The sequence below is a fragment of the Macrobrachium rosenbergii genome, chromosome 44, assembly GCF_040412425.1.
Source record: "Macrobrachium rosenbergii isolate ZJJX-2024 chromosome 44, ASM4041242v1, whole genome shotgun sequence".
NCBI classification, from domain to species: domain Eukaryota; kingdom Metazoa; phylum Arthropoda; class Malacostraca; order Decapoda; family Palaemonidae; genus Macrobrachium; species Macrobrachium rosenbergii.
This window is the reverse complement of record NC_089784.1, coordinates 30,487,091-30,505,569: the sequence shown is the minus strand read 5'-3', so window position 1 is coordinate 30,505,569 and position 18,479 is coordinate 30,487,091. Positions and strand designations below refer to the sequence as shown.

At 33.6% G+C, this 18,479-nt stretch overlaps 1 protein-coding gene across 9 annotated transcripts in view; it reads left to right on the top strand.

Moving 5' to 3' along the window:
- LOC136829490 (tetratricopeptide repeat protein 14) overlaps positions 1 to 17,946 on the top strand; it is a 105,360-nt gene extending 87,414 nt beyond the window's left edge. For all 9 annotated transcript variants that reach the window (XM_067088241.1, XM_067088237.1, XM_067088245.1 and 6 more), the window contains exons 17-18: positions 12,280 to 12,318; positions 16,836 to 17,946. In XM_067088241.1, the coding sequence (XP_066944342.1) occupies positions 12,280 to 12,318; positions 16,836 to 17,652 (856 nt within the window). In that variant the 3' untranslated portion in view covers positions 17,653 to 17,946. The remainder of the gene's footprint in view (positions 1 to 12,279; positions 12,319 to 16,835) is intronic.
- The last annotated feature ends 533 nt before the right edge of the window (positions 17,947 to 18,479 follow it).

Genomic DNA, 18,479 nt, shown 5'->3' with positions numbered 1-18,479 from the left:
CGCTGAAAAGCGCAGATTTCTGCTTATTGGCGCCGATAATTGGGTAGTGGCACCAATACATACCTAACAGAGGCGCCAGTAACCGAAAATCGGTCCTTTTTGGCACCGATAAGCCCCGAAATTCGCCGAAAAAGCGCGACAATCACTGATTTTTGGTTAGCAGCGATTTTCAGTTAGCATCACACCTCAGAACAGAACCCTGCTGATATCCAAGGACTGCCTGTTTATAAACACACACACACAGGCAGTCCCCAGTTATCGACGGGTTCCGTTCCCGATGGCATGACAGTAACCGAAAATCGGCGATGATAGCGCCAACAACCAGGGTTCAGTGGTGCTATTAAGTGGGGATCGACGCCAATAACCGTGGATCAGCACATATTGACGCCGTAAATCCCATTATTGTCGTCGCTAGACAAGCGCCATAATACCAGATTGCCAATAACAGTCCCTGGTTTATATATATATATATATATATATATATATATATATATATATATATATATATATATATATATATATATATATATATATATATATATATATATATATATATATATATATATATATTATATATATATATATATATATATATATATATATATATATATATATATATATATATATATATATATATATATATATATATATATATATATATATATATATATATATATATATATATATATATATATATATATATATATATATATATATATATATATATATATATATATATATATATATATATATATATATATATATATATATATATATATATATATTATATATATATATATATATATATATATATATATATATATATATATATATATATATATATATATATATATATATATATATATATATATATATATATATATATATATATATATATATATATATATATACAGGCAGTCCCTGGTTTACGACAGGTCTGGCTTAAGATGTTCTGAGGTTACAATGCTTTTCAAATATATTCATCAGAAATTATTTCCTGGTTTACGACGCATGTTCCAGGGTTACAATGCATCGTACACCAATCCGACGGAAGAAATATGGCTCCAAAACGGCAGAACAATAAAAATTTGGAGGTTTTTTTTTTATGAAAAACTCAATAAAAATGCAGTTTACATCGTTTTCAATACACCCAAAGCATTAAAAGTAAGGTTTTCTTAGGATTTTTTACGATTTTCGACGATTTTTCGGTTTATGACGATTTTCGGTTTACGACGCGGCGGAAAAACGGAACCCTATTGTAAACCAGGGACTGCCTTACATATACATATGTATGTATGTGAAGATAAAAAGGCCCATAAAACACTATTTGAACATTGCAACCATATATTTCTGTGCCCCTGTTCACTGGTAAAATATGGACAGATGAACATATGGTTGCAACGTTCAGTGTTTTATGGGCCCTTTTATCTCCATGTTGTACCGTGGTATTACAGTAAGACTCATATATATATATATATAATATATATATATATATATATATATATATATATATATATATATATATATATATATATATATATATATATATATATATATATATATATATATATATATATATATATATATATATATATATATATATATATATATATATATATATATATATATATATATATATATATATATATATATATATATATATATATATATATATATATATATATATATATATATATATATATATATATATATATATATATATATATATATATATATATATATATATATATATATATATATTATATATATATATATATATATATATATATATATATATATATATATATATATATATATATATATATATATATATATATATATATATATTCATATATATTCCATTTGTCCCTTCAGCCTGTTAGCTAGAGATTCAAATTTAATGGCGGCTGGAGGAGACGCCATTTAAGGGGGTGAACTTATGTAGGCCTACCCCCCAGATCACCTGATTTTGGGGGAAAAATAGCGTCTTCTTAGCCCCTGCATCATCCGATGTTTGGGAGCGTTTGATAGCCGGTAGGGGCAAAAGGGCCAATCAGGGCTGTAAGTGGGCTACTATACTGACCCTGAAGGACTTAGCTACAAGACCTGTTTTCCCCTATGACCTTTCGGCTGGCTGTGTGACTGCTTTCAGATCGCCGATTTCTTGTGTGCCCAACCCAAAAACAAGTCGAATGGGATGCCCTGCGACTTGGCCGAGACAAGCACTCCTTCCCCGTCCGCCACAGCATCAAGTTGGTGCGGGCCTTTTTTCCTTGAGTTGGCATGGATCGTGAGACTCCTGCAGCCAAAATTCGTCTTTTGCAACAAGCTCAATGCACAGAAGGAATAAGGCACGTCTGGAAACATTCGGTCTCATGCCAGCAACTGTTTCTTCCCTTGAATTTCTCTCCATTTTCAATATTTCCGACTTTTAATTCTCCTAAACAAAGCCCCCTTTGTTCAGTCAGACCTAGCAGCCCATTTGCCCCTCATGACTTGTCCCAAGCTTAAATTAAATTAGTTCAGTGATCATAATTAGATCATTCCCACCATAGCATTACCTGCACTAATTAAATCTAATTGATCAATTCCTCCATCGTGCATAAGTAATTTCATGTGAGAGAAAATCATTGGATTTGAATGCTAACCTTGAATTCTCTTCCAGAACCCTGTTATTTGCCTCTTCGAGCAGTCTGGCCCTACCTTGTGAACCAAAAATAGATTAGACGTTTAACTGCCATCCTGCCACGTGCAAGAGTCTTCTGATTATGCAGTTCCGGTTCACTAGACAGTTCCCCCCTGAATGAACCAGATGCGTTAACAACCAAAAATTTTTTAACCAGTCCGCATTAAAGTCATAGAAGTGGCGAACTATTTCAGGGCGGTAGTCTTTTTCAGATTCAGCGATTTGCTATGCAGTGTCGAGCTTTTATTGCACCTTGTATGTGCTTGCTTGCTACTAAGACAGCCCTTAAATATTAATTTCTTGATTGCTTCATATGTAAATAAATTCAGTTTAAAGCATTTATCAGTTTAATCATTGCATTTATCGCTTACATTCTGAGCGCTTTGTGTTGGCCTTCAAGGCAGTTAATTAAAAAATCCATTTTCATTCTTCCAACCGGCCTCAGAATGTAACAATATATATACATACACATACATACATGTATACATACTCATCAGGGCACAGGAGCAGAGGCTCGTATGATAAACGATCAGGTGTTTGTGGAAAGGCGTTCTGATCACATTACATTTATTCATAACCCTACGTTTCACATTGCTTGATGCATTTCAAGGCTGAAAAAGTTATTAAAATAATAAATAATTCTATACATAAGATAAAAAGTAAATACAAATTTTTTTTCTTTATACTTAAAAAACAACACGATGACACCGTGAAAACAGAGAACACCTACCCATATTGGTGGTAAAAGTTAGACTAAAAGCAGGGGTAAATAGATATCTCTCCTCACTGGCTCTTTCCACTTTACTTCTTGCTTTCTTCCCCTTCTGCTTCCAAGTTTTGATCCTCCTATTTCTGGCTGGGGCTTTTCTTTTCCCTATTGCTTTCAATCTAAAATTTACCACTACCGGTTTATGTTGAGTTGCAACAGATTCATTTGGAATAGCCGTACAATCCATAATGATTTTCTTGTCTTCCATTCTAACCAAAACGTAATCAATTTGTGTCTCATTTTGTCCACTTTTGTATGTTACCAGATGACCTCTCCTTTTCCCAAACTGTAAATTCAAGACTACCAGATTTATAGCTTCTGCTAATTCCAACAACCTATCACCTTCCTGGTTTCTTCTTCCAAAATCTCTTCTTCCATGCAAATTCCTACCCCATTTCTCCTTGTATCTTCCCCTGTGTAGTAAACTTTATATCCTTCTCCAAGCTTTCTTGCACTTTTCCCCTTCCATTTAGTCTCTTGTACATAGAATCATAATTTTCCCTCTGTGCATGACATCAACCAACTCTCGTCCCTTCCCTGTGAGGCTACCAACATTCCAATTTCCAGTTCTCATCTTCCCTTTCTTTTTCCAATCATTTCTCCTTACTAACTTCTTTAGCTACAGTCATGGCTTCTGCAGTACCCTTTGCATATTTCTCACTGCTGTCAGGGGATACTGCAGTGCGTCGCTTACAGGGTACGCCCTAGCCCTGTTGCATTCCACTATTGACTCGAGATTCATTATTTTGTTTTTGCCACTATTTTCATATATATATATATATATATATATATATATATATATATATATATATATATATATATATATATATATACATGACGGGGTTCCGTTCTTGCTTTGCTGTCGTAACCGAAAAATCGTTGTAAGCCGGAAAATCAAAAATCATAAGAAAACCTTACTTTTAATGCTCTGGGTGCATTGAAAACGATGTAAACTGCATTATTATTGAGTTTTACATCAAAAAAACCTTCAAATTATGATTATTCTGCCATTTTGGGGCCATATTTCTTCCGTCGGATCGCATTTACGCGTCGTAACCCCGAACCCGTAAGCCAGAAATAATTTCTGATGAATATATTTGAAAAGCGCCGTAACCTCGAACGTCAGAAGTCAGAACTGTAAATGAAACAGGGGACTGCCTGTATATATATATATATATATATATATATATATATATATATATATATATATATATATATATATATATATATATATATATATACATATACATACATACACATACAGGCAGTCCCTGGTTTACGAATGGGTTCCATTCCTACGCCAGCGTTGTAGGCGTAAAATTGTCGTAAACTGAAAAATTGTCAAAAATCCTAAGGAAAACCTTGCTTATAATGCTTTGGGTGTAATGAAAACGACGTAAACTGCATTTTTATTGGAGTTTTCATAAAAAAAACTCAAAATTTTGATTATTCTGCTGCTTTGTAGCCATATTTCTTCCGTCGGATTGGCGTCGTAAGCGTCGTAACCCTGGAACGTGCGTTGTAAACCGGGAAATAATTTCTGATGAATATATTTGCAATGTGTCATAACCTCGAATGTAAAAGTAAGCCAGACCCGTCATAACCCTGGGTCTGCCTGTATATATATGTATATATAGTATATTTAATATATATATATATATATATATATATATATATATATATATATATATATATATATATATATATATATATATATATATATATATATATATATATATATATATATATATATATATATATATATATATATATATATATATATATATATATATATATATATATATATATATATATATATATATATATATATATATATATATATATATATATATATATATATATATATATATATAAAAGCAAATCCCACAGGGTACAACGATGCGTCAATAAACGTGAAAGCGCTTGGTACTACTGAACTTCTGCCTGTCTTTTTCCTGTGGGATTCGCTTATACACTGAAGTCACGTACATCTACTGTGATTTTTATATATATATATATATATATATATATATATATATATATATATATATATATATATATATATATATATATATATATATATATATATATATATATATATATATATATATATATCTGTATATATATATTTCAGCTGATGCCATAGAAAAGCTTGACAAAAATGACAGAGTGCCAAGTACTTTTGTTTAATTAACACTTCTTCGGGGCATAAAGATGTGTTAATTACATGAAAGTAGTTGGCACTCTCATTTCTTTTCAAGTTTTTACTGTGACTTCAGCTGATGAGCAAATCACATACAGATTTTTGTGTTCAGTAATATGTATACAGGCAGTCCCTGGTTAATGGTGGGGGTTCTGTTCCCAGCCGAGTGCTGCTAACCGAAAATCGGCGCTAACTGAAAATCAGCGATAATAGCACTAATGACCTGCTTGCTTAACAGCACTGTTAACTGGAGATTGACACTGGAAATCCAGTTAATGGCATCTTTTGATAAGCGCTGTAAAATCGGATTGCCATTAACTGATGCCGCTGGTAAGTGGGGACTGCCTGTATATATATGTATGTGTATAACTGAATCACGAAAATATGGAACGTGATGAATATATAAATAAAGATAAAATCCACGAAGGAAACAGAAGCACTGGAGTGCTGCGAGGCCTTTCGACGCTAGTCCTTTACTTAGCAGACTGAAGAAATATAAAAGTATGTGTACAAAGAAAGCTCATATAAATGACAGATGGGGATTATAAAGGAAACATGTACTTGGAATCCAACACAATTGAAGAATTAGTAGAAATGCCAAAACAGGATTAAATATCTAAGAGGTTTTTACAAAGGATTAGGATCAACCGTTCAGGAGCAGGGACAGGACAATTAAAAGATTATACAGGTTCGTGACTGACCACCTAAAAATCCCCATCTGTCATTTATATGAGCTTTCTTTGTAAACATACTTTTATATTTCTTCAGTCTGCTAAGTAAAGGACTAGCGTCGAAAGGCCTCGCAGCACTCCAGTGTTTCCGTTTCCTTCGTGGATTTTGTCTTTATTTATATGTGTGTGTGTTTATTTACTTTCATATTAACAACTTTTGAAATTACCATGTGCGCTACCCACTGAATATACACAAGAAACAGCATGCTTAAGGAGATGTAGGCATCTCATGGCATCCCCAGTCTAAGTCAGCCCTCAGTCTCACATTATCAGCCCTTCTGCTCACTATGCGACTGTAATCAAATTCAAGTACAGTATATGTTTATTTTGCTGATCCAGATTACTAGATTACAGATCAAATTTCTCCAGCAAGGCAAGGAAATGTGATGGTAATCCCTCTGAGCTAACGATGGATCATAGTGTTTAATTTGGGTAATGAAGTGAAATTGCTGGATTTGTTGAAAGGTGGAAAGTTTTTTATGAAAGGCAGCCATAAATGTTGAAAGAATGAAGATACCAACCACACGAAAAGTGAATAAGAACATGAAATGTGAGGCAGTTTCAATGTCATGCCAGAGGCAGTGAAAATTATCTTTAGTTCTTGATAATGTACTTTCCAAAACGGGATAAAATACCGCTCACCGGAAGCCCTTCGTTGACACTGAAGAAACTGCATCAACATCATTTTCAGCTTCACGCCATTGTCATCACTGTAGGGACACATGTCAAGAAAGAAGAACAGGTGCTGAGGTGAGTGTTTACAAAGTGTGTATGAGAGAGAGAATTTAGACTTTTCAATTTTTGTGTTGCTAATAGAGTTCTTTTTCAGAATTTCATTATTATTGATAAACAGTATATAGTACTGTACTGTGTACAGGTGTTTGTACATGATGGTGTACAGTATTCTTTACAGTAAATTGTACAGTACAGACGCTCCTCTACTTACGAACGAGTTACGTTCCGAACGGCTGTTTGTATCTTGATTTGTTCATAAGTCCAACTTGATATACTCAGAATCAGTATGTACAGTACAGTATTATTTATGTTTTTTCTTACTAAAACACAATACTAGCACTTTATAGAGTATTTTATTAATAGAAATGATATATAAAACCTAAATACATTAAATACATTAACCTAATTATGATAAAAATACAGTAAAGTACAGTTTTAATTTACGATCATGGTTGTTCATATCTCTGAAAGTTTGTAAGTTGAAAGTTCGTAAGTAGAGGAGCGTATGTATTACTTTACAGTAAATAGTACAGTATTACTTTACAGTAAATTGTACAGTATTGCTTTACAGTGAATTGTATTCTTATGGTGGTATACAGTATACAAGAAGGCTGAATGGTATATGTATGCTTTAGCAGCTCATAGTTATGTGTTTATATAGTATTTCAACTTCTAGTGTGTATAAATAAATCTCAATATTTACAATGCTTATGGGACAATCACAGCACACCTGAGACTCTCACCTGACACTGAGCCCCCACCTTCCATCTTCCAATTGGTCAACACCCAATAAAGAAATAAAGTAAAAACTGAAAACTTGACAAAGACTAGATCATATATGAATTGGTTTGACAGTATTTATTGCCTGAAAATTCTGCATAGGACTTTTACAAGAAGGATGTGTATATGATACTGTGCATCTGTATCCTCTGAAAAATATTGTAGTTTGAAATGATGACATGTATGAAAAATAATTCAAGAAACTTTATTCTTTTGTAGAGTTAAGGATTCCTGAAAAGTAAGTTTGCCACCTAAGTGTATAGATGGTATCACAGTACCAAACTTGAACACTGGTGTGAGTAATGGTATCTTCATTTAAATGTTGTGAAAGTCAGGATTGCTGAGGGTGAAAAGATTAGAAGTTATAATTTTTTGGAAAAGAAGGTTTAGGAACATGTTACAGGTTGAACATCACTAATCTGGCATCATAGGAACCTGCAGAGTGCCGGATTAGTGATTTTGCCAGATTACAGAGAAGTTGGGTTCACTCAATCCAACAGTTAACCACCTCATCCTACCTTTAAAATACCCTGTAAATTTGTACAAGTTGGTTAATAAGGAAAAAAGACTCATTAAATGAAAATCAAGTTAAATTTTAATGAAGCATAAGCAGAATAAATGTTAAAGGTAATTCTGTTGACTTACACAAGAAATTTCATCACTGCTGCTTCCAAAGTGAAGAGCTAGAATTTGCAGCTAACCACATTTACCTTCTTCATCTTGGACTTTTTATTATATTTTAAACTACATATTCTCATAGGTATTTTTACTGTATTTTCTCATTTTTTATTTTTGCAACCCAAACGATAAACTTAACTATGTGTAGGGTACATACATATGCACACATTCATTCACTGGCTTCGGTGAACTTGCTATAGCTTGTTTTGGTTCATGTTGTTACATGCTTATGATTTTTTAAATTTATGTTTTATGCTATTCTCATATATATATTATTACGATATTTTCTCTTTTTATTTTTACAACCTAAAAGATAAATGCAGTCGTGTACAACACATTCATTCACTGGCATCGGTGAACTTCCTACAGCTTTTGTTTTGTGGTGTTAGACATATGATTTTCTTATTTATACATTATGGTATTCTCAGTTATATTTTTATTGCAGTGTCTCATTTTTTCATACAACCCAAAAGATTAATGCATTCGTGTGCATTGGGTATGTATGTATGCACACAAGTAATGGCAGGTTGGTGGGGTGACCTGGGAAATTTGAGATTGCACTAGCCGAAATTAGTGCCAGATTAGTGATGGAACTGGATTACGCATGATGGTTGACCTGTACCAACCTTTTGGGATAAATTTCAGGTAATCTTTTTGTTATTTTGAATTTATTCAATTCATGAAGGTTTGGTGTGAGTACTCTCTCTCTCTCTCTCTCTCTCTCTCTCTCTCTCTCTCTCTCTCTCTCTCTCTCTCTCTCTCTCTCTCTCTCTCTCTCTCTCTTACTCATTTGTTTGAGATTTTAGGAACTGAAATGAGTTTTCATTGCCCTTTGAGCCTTGATGTGACTTATATTAACTTAAGAAAGCATAGTACATGCATTTCACTTTATTTGCTTTGCAGATGGCATGCATCGTATTGTCTGTTATATTTGTGTTGTCACCAAGTATTGGTTTTGCTTCTGCCCCTATTTTGATTATTTGTTGTATGTTATGTAATGACTTGTCAAGTTTAAATTGTGTTGAATTTAAATAAAAGTATTGATAATAAACATAAGGGTTTCTTTCCCTGTTTTATATTAAATAAATTATGCATCGAGTTTCAAGCTTCATTTTTTTTTATGTTTTATCCATTTTTATTACAAAAAACTGTTGACTGACATAATTTTCCTCAAATGCATAGAAGTATTCGTCTTCAGATTTGTTCCTTTCAAGTAATCCACATAAAAAAGTCATTTGTGATCATTTTCATTGCGTAGTTTACTGCTTTGCATCTGCAACCTACTTCAGCTCAAATTTTTTTTGTTTTCACAAAGGTTGCATATTTCATATTTTTAAAATAGTATAATTACTGCTTTTTATGGTTATCTGCAAAGTCTGCTGAAATGTGAGGAAGGTGTAGAGGAAATAAATTTTGTCATTTCATGATTGCTCATCAATAAATTTAATCTTCACACAACAATTCTGTTTATCCTTTGAATAACAGTAACAGCACACTGCTTTTATATGAAATGTGCACCTCTCTCTCTCTCTCTCTCTCTCTATAGTTATTCAGTCAAATTTATAGTTTTAGTTATCTTTCATCATTATACATTAAATTTGGTGTATAGTTATTCAGTCAAAATAAGACATTAACTTCAAGTGCTGTATAGGCTAGGATGTCAAAGTGAGAAATGTTATTCTTCATTTCTCTAGTGAATTTGTTGGACTGATCAGTCATATATCTCATACAGTACATATAAAGTTAGAGAGAATTTCATGTTAACATTACAAGATTCATAACATAAACAATGGAAAGGCAGTGAAGGAGCATTATCCTAACAAGCAGAACTTTGATTCCTCAAAATTTTAGATCTCTTGGGATTCAATAGATATTGTCAAAGTCATTCTAACAAAATAATATACAAGGATTGTTACTTTGCATTTTGTTTAATAAAGGAATCGTAATTTTGATTTTACTTATCCTCGTCTTTCATTTTCTTTTGCACATGTTTCTTTTCCTTACTAATTCAGTATTTGCTCTTATTTCTGGGTTTATTTGTACCACTCTTCTAATAAACATATTTGATGATGTGTCTTGTTATTTAACCTAAACAATGAGTGAACCTTATCAGAGCTGGGACATTGACAGCATTAGCTGTATAACTTTATAACCAAGCACTGTGTGTCATTCACATTAATGTCAAATCATGTTTTATTAAATGTTGAAATTTGCTTTTGTAGTTTAGTTTTTTCCTGAATTTTTTTGTATATTAAGTACAATTATTTGCATTTTTGTAATGTTTGTAGCTTTGTAAATAAATCCATTTATTCTGTATTAAATATTGTACGATTATTAAAATAGTCCAGTGTAAGTGCATCTTAATAACCTGTTTCAGAGTTGAAACTTGTGTTTTAATTAATTCATTACAAAATATGTTAGCAAGAAAATTATAAGCAACAGAGCTGGGTCACATTTCCATATCTTTGAGGTATGCTTGGATTTATTATTTTCAGTTTATTAAAGCTCTAAAAGAATAAGAATTGCTAGAGAGCCAAAGAGCATCCACCTAACAGTCTTGTTACATATTTGTGGTGTCACTGAATTTTTTCATGCCTCCAGTGCTGTTCTAGTTGTGTTAGGTTAGGTTAAGTATGCTTCCTCTTACTTTTTTACTTTTTAAATATTTTTAGAATTTTTATGTGACCATTAAGTACTAATAATTGCTGTCAAAAACCTACGAGCTGTGTATAAAGTACATGGGAGTGATGATTTCATGAAAGCTACAGTTTGTATACCCAGGGAAAATGCAAATTACTTTAAAATTTGGTATTTTTCAACTATTACATATTCAAGGTCTCTATTAAATAGATAGTGACTCATATTCTTTCATTACTCATGTCAGTGTTCTTATAATTTACTGAATAGACATAACTACCTTAGATGTTGCATTTGTTGCTGATTTTCCTTTTGAATATGTATTTTTTTCCTTTTGAATATGTATTTATTTATATATATATATATATATATATATATATATATATATATATATATATATATATATATATATATATATATATATATATATATATATATATATATATATATATATATATATATATATATATATATATATATATATATATATATATATATATATATATATATATTATATATATATATAATATATATATATATATATATATATATATATATATATATATATATATATATATATATATATATATATATATATATATATATATATATATGAGATGAGATGAGATAGATAGATAGATAAATGAACATTGCAGAACATTTTGCTGTAGGTCTTCGTGATTTATAATTTGAGTTAAGAACAAGGAATGCAATGAATTTTGTAATGAAGAAATCAGTATTGTCAACACAACAGCAAGATTTCTGTAGCAAAAAAATGTGTAATGCCAATGTAATGAGCCAGGCTGAAAACTTTTATAACTTGAAGAGGAAATGGCTGAATCCTACTGAATATAGTAGGAAGCATCGTATAGCATGTTGGTTATTTAACATACAGTACCTAGAAAGTTGTGTGGTAAGGTCTTCATTTTTATTTAAGATGATGGACTCCTTTTTTTTTAAAGAAAATTTCTAAACATTTCAGATTATTTTCATGACATATATCTAATCATTAATATATGTACTCAGGAAGAATTTCTTATATACTTTTCATTTATTACAGGGATGAAGAAAAGGAAAAGGAGTTACCAGGAAATGAAGAGTAAGTTTACACATCTTGTTACACACACACACACACAGGATCTTTATATATTAGATATGGGTTCTTGTATGCAGGGTTTGAGCATAAACAAATTAACTCCTTGAAGAGAGGATTTGCTTCATAATTGGTATGTGTGTGTGTGTGCCTGGGCAGGTGTGTGTGTGTATGTAGAGTTCAGATACTTTTTTATTGGAGTTGTAATGCACCAAAGCAAATTATGGTAAGCATTGTTTGCATTAGAGGCTGGGATTATATTTTAAAAACCATGAAGAGCTCATTAATTTCAGGTTTCTTTATAATACAGTATTGTAAATTTTTCTCTGAAAGCCTTGAATCCAAGAAGAATCCTTCCCAGATGAGATTTGAATCCAAACACAATGGCAATGCTAATATTTTTTTGCCCCCCCCCCCCCAATTCTAGGATGAAGTTATATAAAGACAGACAGCTGGTTACATTCACCAGTTATATGCATTGTAATACCCAATAGCCACAATGATCTGTTGTTAGTATCAGTATTTTGTCAGGACTGCACAAGGATGTAAAGCTACTAATATCCATACTTTAATATCCCAGTGGTATAGCATAAAAACTTAAAAGCAAAGGCATGAGAGGACACAATCAAAACTAGTGCATGAGGTAATGCAAAGCCGATGATGAGAGAAAGATTTCAACATCCACACTCGACAACAGATGCTCAAAATCCTGCTAATTGCTAATGCATCACCTGGTAACTGGGAGAAAGTTCAAGTTGCAAGAAGTCCTTTGGGTTTCTTGTGAGCATTCTTCCATTTCAAAGGGAGGCAACGGCTCTTTGTCACCAGCCAGTTGTTTTTACCCTTTGGCCGGGCAGTTATGGACCTCCCCATACTTACCCACTTAGACAAGGCTCTTTCTTGCATAATCCTAAGGGATCACCTCAGACAATTCTGCTCATCCTGCTTGCTCGGCAGGAGCTTGGTCTCACGACCGAGCACTCATGGGTATTGGGACATCACCCCCTTGTCTCTGTGGGCAGGGGTATGCACAGCTCATATGTTCAGCATAGTGCAAGATGTTCATACTAGGTGTGCTTAAGACACTGGGGTTAGGTTCCCACTCCCCTTACCCTCTTGGGGGTACAGAGGGGGAACTTGTTCTACCTGCTTTTTCGACACAAGCACACACTTTGGAGTGTGTGCAGTATCAAGCCCTCTCTTCAGGGAAGGTCCCCTTTAAGCTCTTCCTCTTGTGGCTTTTTGAAGACACACTCAACAGAACCTAAGCACTGAAGAATACTTGGATCCACACCTAGGCACATGCTTGATCCTCGGATGCGCACGTACCATGGGTGTTTGGGTTGTACAGTAAGTTCCAAAAGTGAAGCTACAAATGTCAAAATTGATCATAATTCTTTAGAAACTCATGGGGTTGCCAGTTATTATATTTTATTCCAATTATTGTCATCCTCTTTATCTGATAGTAAGTATCATTGATTAACTGTAGAACCACAGAAGGTATTTCCCCAGTGAATGGTCAATGTTTTTAGTTCAATAAGTGTTTATTAAAAGAAAGAAAAAAAAAAAAGAATTCCACCCCGCAAAAAAAAAGAATTTCCCCGTAGAAACATCTGTGGCTCTCAGTGTGTTATATTGAGTGTTTACCATTGAGTGGCAGCAGGATCCGAGTGCATAAGCATTGGCCTAATCTGATTTGTAAATTAACTTTCTACTTTTGTAGCGTCATATCGAAAGTAGTTATGATTTCTTTTGATATAGCACAAAGAAGTTTAGCATCTGGTTGAATGAGAATAAATAAGACACAAGTTGGTGTAAAAAAAAAAAAAACTAAATCCAAGTGATATGCTCGTTTAGCATTGGCTACATGGTTAGGCCTATTTCAATAATCAAGGAAATATATTTTCCAGCTTGTTATTTAATAAATTGAGTTATTTGGATATCTAGATAGGTGTAAACATGATTTTCCATTAATTAGGTTTCATTATCAAGTCAGGGGAAGTGAGGAAGTCTAGGCCTAAGTCAAGTCAGGAAAGTGAGGAAGTCTAGGCCTAAGTCAAATCAGGGGAAGTGAGGCAGTCTAGGCTTAAGCCAAGTCAGGGGAAATGACGAAGTCTAGGCCTAATCCAAGGCAGGGAAAGTGAGGAAGTCTAGACCTAAGCCAAGCCAGGGGAAGTGAGGAAGTCTAGGCTTAAGTCAAGTCAGGGGAAGTGAGGAAGCCTATGTCAAAGTCAAGCCCAGGGAAGTGAGGAAGTCTAGGCCTAAGCCAAGTCAGAGAAAGTGAGGACGTCTAGGCTTAAGTCAAGTCGGGAAGTGAGGAAGTCTACGCCAAAGTCAAGCCCGGGGAAGTGAGGAAGTCTAGGCCTAAGCCAAGGCAGAGGAAGTGAGGAAGTCAGATAGATGAATTTTCAGTTGTTTTCGGTCAACCTTGGTGGATCTTAGACTTGAATGATTTGGGAACACTTTTATTATTTGGAAGTGAGGAAGTCTAGGCCTAAGCCAGGGCAGAGAAAGTGAGGAAGTCTAGGCTTCAAGTCAAGTCAGGGGAAGTGAGGAAGTCTATGCCAAAGTCAAGCCCGGGGAAGTGAGGAAGTCTAGGCCTAAGCCAAGGCAGAGGAAGTGAGGAAGTCAGATAGATGAATTTTCAGCTTGAATGATTTGGGAACACTTTTATTATTCGGAGAAGCCCTCTGTATTTGTAATGGAAAACCAGTTTGCAACCAAGTTTACCCTTTCAATAGTGGTTACTTTCTGTCAGTTATTGCAAACATAATGAAGGAGGGAACTGATTTACCTGTCTATTCAATATTACTGGCTGGTGATGGGGGTATTGGGGCAAAGTCCCCCCCCCACCCTAGAAGGACACAGCTGGTGATTCATAGGTTGGGTAGATAATGTTACGTTTGTGTCGTGGGTTGAAACCTAAGCCAAAGCTAAAGTAGAGTCCGAATGGTCGGGTCCTAGAAGCTAAAATCAGAACTACCAGCCACACCCAACTTCTCTGTTGAATCTAGGTACATTCATGGTTGATTATGTTTAATGTTACGGAGATTTTCCCTTTATATTCTATTGATACTTGCATGGTTTTATGCATCTTCGCTAAAATAATTGATAATACACTATGATATTAAATATTTGTTTCCACATTGCTCGAAATATACAAAGGTAATGTTGGTAATCCTTTGTTGAACAAAATTTTCAAATTGTTTTTTTTCTATAGTTTGAAGTAATTACTATACTTTGAAATAATTACCATTACCGTAATTTTTTCTTATGATTGGTATAAATATCATAGATTTGATATTTGTGCATCATATGTTAGCTTTATTTTAGTTGATAGGGCTTTCAGTGTAGGAAAAAAAATAAGTTTTTCAGCTATGTGTTGTAGTTGCCAGTTAGTGAATTTTGAGTGAAATCCTCTGAAATTTGTAGCTTCACTTTTGGAACTTACTGTACAGTCCTGCTCATACTTGGTCTATGGACAGATATGCAGGTAATCCTTCGTACTGTGCCTCCCTGAAGTACACCTGGTGGGAACAACCCTGCCTATTCGATAGGTGAGCGCTCAATCATTGGATCTTGTGTGTGCCAGTGTTGGGCAAGTTCAAGACACATCCTTTTTAGGATACACCAGCCCTGGGGATAGTACAGTAGTGCACATATGCAGCAGTAAGTGCGCTAGTGTGCCCTATGTATTTACCTGGAATGCAGCCAACAACTAAAGAAGCGGGAAGTTTATGGATAAGTGAAAATTTTACCAACTCTCCCAAGTGTGGGAAGAGTCTTGTGACCTTGAACTTTTTTTTGCATTGACTCTCATCCTTTGCTTTTATACACAAGTACAGTTGTTGATTTAATGCCACTTCCTCCCTTTGGTGTATTTCCATAGGATCAAATACATTAATTCAAAACTTATTAGTATTTTTCATAGATATACAGACCAAAGCCTTTTATACGCTAAACCCACCTCAGCTTCCCCCTGTGGCAAAAAAAAATGTCTTGTGTCAGTATGCTAACCCCCTCCCCCTTAGCTACTAGTTAACAACCTTGCACTGAAGGATACTGATATATTGAAATTTTATTTTGTTTTTTCTTACTTTATTGAATAAGATCTAATTTTTTTAATGAAGAGAAAATGCATCTTTGAGGCTCTGAGGTGTACCATAAAGCAATATACAGTATGCTTTATAATTATTGTTTATTATAAGACTTGAAGTATTTATTATAAGCACTCGACTTATTTAAGTATGGGAAATCATCACCTATCGTATTCAGTTTCATTGTGTTCTGATTTGTACTTTCTTGAGAAATTCAGCATATTGTAATTCCTTATATAGAAATTTTCTTTAAACTCTTGGGCATTATTCTGTTCATCTTTGCTTTGGAAATTTCAATTACAGATGCATGAGCGAGGCACAGAAGATAGTTTTATATGTTTGTTTTTGGGATTTAGAAATTGTTATATGTTTGTTTTTGGGATTTAGAAATTGTTTCATATTCCATCTCTTTGTTTTCATTTTCAGGCCTGCAAAGTCAGATAGCATTTTAAAAATGATGGATTTTGCAAAGAAATTAGAACAAGGATTTCGACTAAAGGCTAAAACCAAAAAATTTGGAGTTGTACCTTATTTACAAACACATCCACTTTTCCAAAAAAGTAGAGATTCAGCAGACAGTGAAGAATCACCAACTAAAGTAAAAGATGCTCCAATTCTAGTTGGGGGTTCCAAATATGCAGAAACAAAGGCTGTCAGTTTGACCAAAGGTACAAAGCCCGGAGAGAAAAGTGCCCCCTTTCCTCACCTGGATGATTACATGAGTAAGTTTGTGGAAGATGTCAAGAAAAATAAATCAAGATCGCGATCACAGGATAGAAAAAGCCGATCCTCCATGTCGAAGTCATCAGCCCATTCCACTTCCAAGAAGAGCTACAGCAGCTCCAAATCTCATCGTAAATCTCGCTCTCGCTCTCGCTCACGATCGAGGTCCAGGAGGTCAAGATCAAGGTCTCCTAGATACAGAGGCAACGGAAAGCCTGGTTTTGGCTCTAAATACAGTCCAGTTAGAAGTAGATGGGATACTAGTCATCACAAAAATCAGTTGATGGGAAGAGGTCATCCAAGAAGGGGGGAACATAGCAGTGAAGTTGGGAGGGATTCCAATTCTCAGCATTCACAGGGAGTTCACAACAGAGGTTCCACTTTCGACAAAAGCAGGAGACCTGAAGGAATTGGAAGAACTCTGAATGAGATGGAGACGTATGTGGAACTGGCAAAACAAAAAAAAATTGCTGAAATGAAAAAAAGAAACAAGGAATTTTTAAAACAAAATCTTGATTAGAACAGTCAGATTTTGTCAGTTGTGATAGGTTCAGTTTCAGATCACCACAGTAAAAGATATTCATTTACTCCTGTTTGTTTTTAAGTTTTTGTTACTTGTTAATATCAAATGTGTCAATGTTTGTGTATATCGTACTTATGCACAAAATTATAAATATGCTTGGACCATACCTTATGCATAATTGTATGTTTATGTTACTGTATGTGAAACAAAGGCATTAGTTCATTTCACTATAAAAACTTTGTCAAGACACTATTTAGTTCATGAAGAAGTCTTAATAAATATAATGGACTGTTTCCTGTATTACTTGAATCCTTTTGAAGTTTATTTGATAATCTTTGATGTACCATTGTTTATCTATAATGGATGTTTAACCAGTCAATTTCCATTAATTGCAGTGTATATTCATAAATGGTGTTTCAATGATTAGTTTGAAATATAAGCACCAGTAATTATACAGAATAGTTCTTTTATGTTTAAAGCCATGTACAGTAAGATCAATCTGGGTTGTTTAGTTATTTGTAGCTGTCAATAGGGCATAACGTATGTGTATGTTCTAAGTGTCGATTATAATGAGGGAAAATGCAATACCTAAAATCAATGATTTTCAGTTTTTGGATGTTCTAGCTGTTCTTATTACTATGTTTTTAGTTAATATGACAAATAATTTGAAGTTAAGAGATTTTCAACTTCCTACTTGCACAGTACAGTACTGTATCATACATTTTTGTCTTGATCATAAGAATTATTGGGATTAAATAACTAGTCCAGAATTGGTGGTTTAGTCCCGATCTCTTTACTTACAATAGCCAGAACTAAACTTCCTT